The following is a 2,002-nucleotide window of genomic DNA, read 5'->3' as shown; positions in this document are numbered from 1 at the left end:
CCAGTTTGACCCCTGCCTCTGCCAAATTTGCCCTCCTTCTTTCCCTCCAGACAGGAGAAATCAAAGACAACAAGTATGGACTAGGGTAGCAGTCCCCACCCTCTTTGGCACCAGGGCCTGGTTTCATGGAAGACAATTTTTCCATAGACCAGGAGTAGAACGGAGTGATGGTCCGGGGATGATTCAAGTGCATTACATTTAGTGCCACTCTCACAGACACATGGTTGTACCTCTGGAACTGGTGCATGGCCCAGGGTGTTGGGGACCTGGACTAGGGGACTGCTAGGCATAGTAGGAGGTTGGTATTAAGTATATTTAAAAAGTCTATCAAGACTTTTTAATGAGGGTAAAGAAATTTCCATGCTAAAATCTGAATTAAAAAATGTTTATTTCTTTCACGAGAGTGAGAGAGATCAGAACAAAGACAAGCACCCTTAACAGAGTCTGCACCGTGATCCCCACAGCTTCCCGGTCAGCCAGGATCATAGGCACCTCTCTCTGGCATGTACAGGTTGATGAGGGAATCAAACCAGAGATCTTCCATGTGGATCCAGCACCTCCTGACAGCATGTAGTCACCATGCCACCGAGCCAGCTCTAAAAGCTGCATCTCAATGTAGGGTCATCCTCACCCCTTCCACTCCCTTCCTCAACCCAAATATGATCAGTTACTTTTTTCAAGTCACCTTGAGGTCTTTAGGGCAAAGAGGGATTACAAATACATAAGAAATATTTTTAAAATTTTTTATGGCAAAATGAAAACATGATTAGAAAATAACACATTCTACATTAAATACATTAAAATATCGACAATTTTATAAATAAAATCATTTAAAACAGTAAATACATGATAAAATTTCTCTGATATAAAGTTACATTTAGGACACTGGCTTTGTTACTATAAAAAGTTTCACCCTTTAAGACCCATTTAACAACTTTATAAAATTATCAAAAGTTAAAATGTGTTAGATATGCTTCCACTTTGTTCTAATTTTTAAAAGCAATTGTACCATAACATCAGACATTAAGAAAAAAAAAAAGATGAAATAAGGCATAAGGCTCATCCTTTATTGCTTAGAAATGAAAACTTCAGAGCCTTTCTAAGCAATAAGAAAGACTGGGAAATCGGCCAAGCTCAAAGCCAGCGAAGGTGCCCAGCACCATTGCCCGCCTTTGTTCTCAGAACCAGAAGACCCTCCTTCTCACCCATTCCCAGGGAGATTCCTTCGATGCCTACTGTCTCTTAATTTCCAGAAGAAAGAACTTCTGAAAGAAATTTGATATTTAAATCCTGTGCAAATACTGAGATTCTTCCAAGGATTGAAGCATTGTGCATTTATATTTATATAAAAAGTTGTGAATCTAATTCCAAATGAGAAGAGGACACTTCATTTGGTCACTTGATTGCATATGACTTGTCGAGGTAGGATCATTTTCTTCTTTCTTTGAAAACTGTCCTGACTATATAAATGGTGGCTGTACTGGAAAGGGTTCTAATGCCTTTTCCGCATTCTTCCAGTTGTGAAAATTCTCTCTGTACCATTCAACTGATAGAGAAAAAAAACAAGGCAAAAAATAAAAAACAGAACATCAGTTAACTAGCTAGCACTTACCAAGTTTCTGTTAGGTAAGAAAAGGCTTAGGCTTAGTCCATCAGCTAATCGGCAGACAAAGGCTGCCTAATGATGTAAATAATTTGATTTTGAACTTAAAAATGAAGCTAATCAGAAGACATTTCCCCCCTGAAAAACTGAGAATTAAAATATCAACCTTTTTTTAAACTTCAAAAGTCCTTCAATACTGAATTTGCTGTTTACGTGTTTAAGACATTCTGACTTTGAGAAATCGTTTACACTGATTTTAAAGTTAATTTATAGGGAAAAAAGGTATATGTTACATTTGTTCATGTAAATATGGTGTAATTACATCAAAATCACAGTGAAGTGTGAGCTTCCTCTAGTAATATGTGAGATGATTTTATGTTGCTATATTATCAATAAAAG

General features: G+C 37.3%; 1 protein-coding gene across 1 annotated transcript in view; it reads right to left on the bottom strand.

Annotated features, from left to right (window-relative positions):
• Nucleotides 1-793: 793 nt before the first annotated feature.
• Nucleotides 794-2,002, bottom strand: part of TGDS (TDP-glucose 4,6-dehydratase) — a 22,483-nt gene continuing 21,274 nt past the window's right edge. The window contains exon 12 of the mRNA XM_006156607.3: nucleotides 794-1,546. Coding sequence (XP_006156669.1) covers nucleotides 1,461-1,546 — 86 coding nt within the window. The 3' untranslated portion in view covers nucleotides 794-1,460. The remainder of the gene's footprint in view (nucleotides 1,547-2,002) is intronic.

The sequence above is a fragment of the Tupaia chinensis genome, unplaced genomic scaffold (assembly GCF_000334495.1).
Source record: "Tupaia chinensis unplaced genomic scaffold, TupChi_1.0 Scaffold000503_1, whole genome shotgun sequence".
NCBI lineage: Eukaryota > Metazoa > Chordata > Mammalia > Scandentia > Tupaiidae > Tupaia > Tupaia belangeri.
Note: the sequence above shows the minus strand (reverse complement) of the source record. Positions and strands in the feature narration are given on the sequence as shown.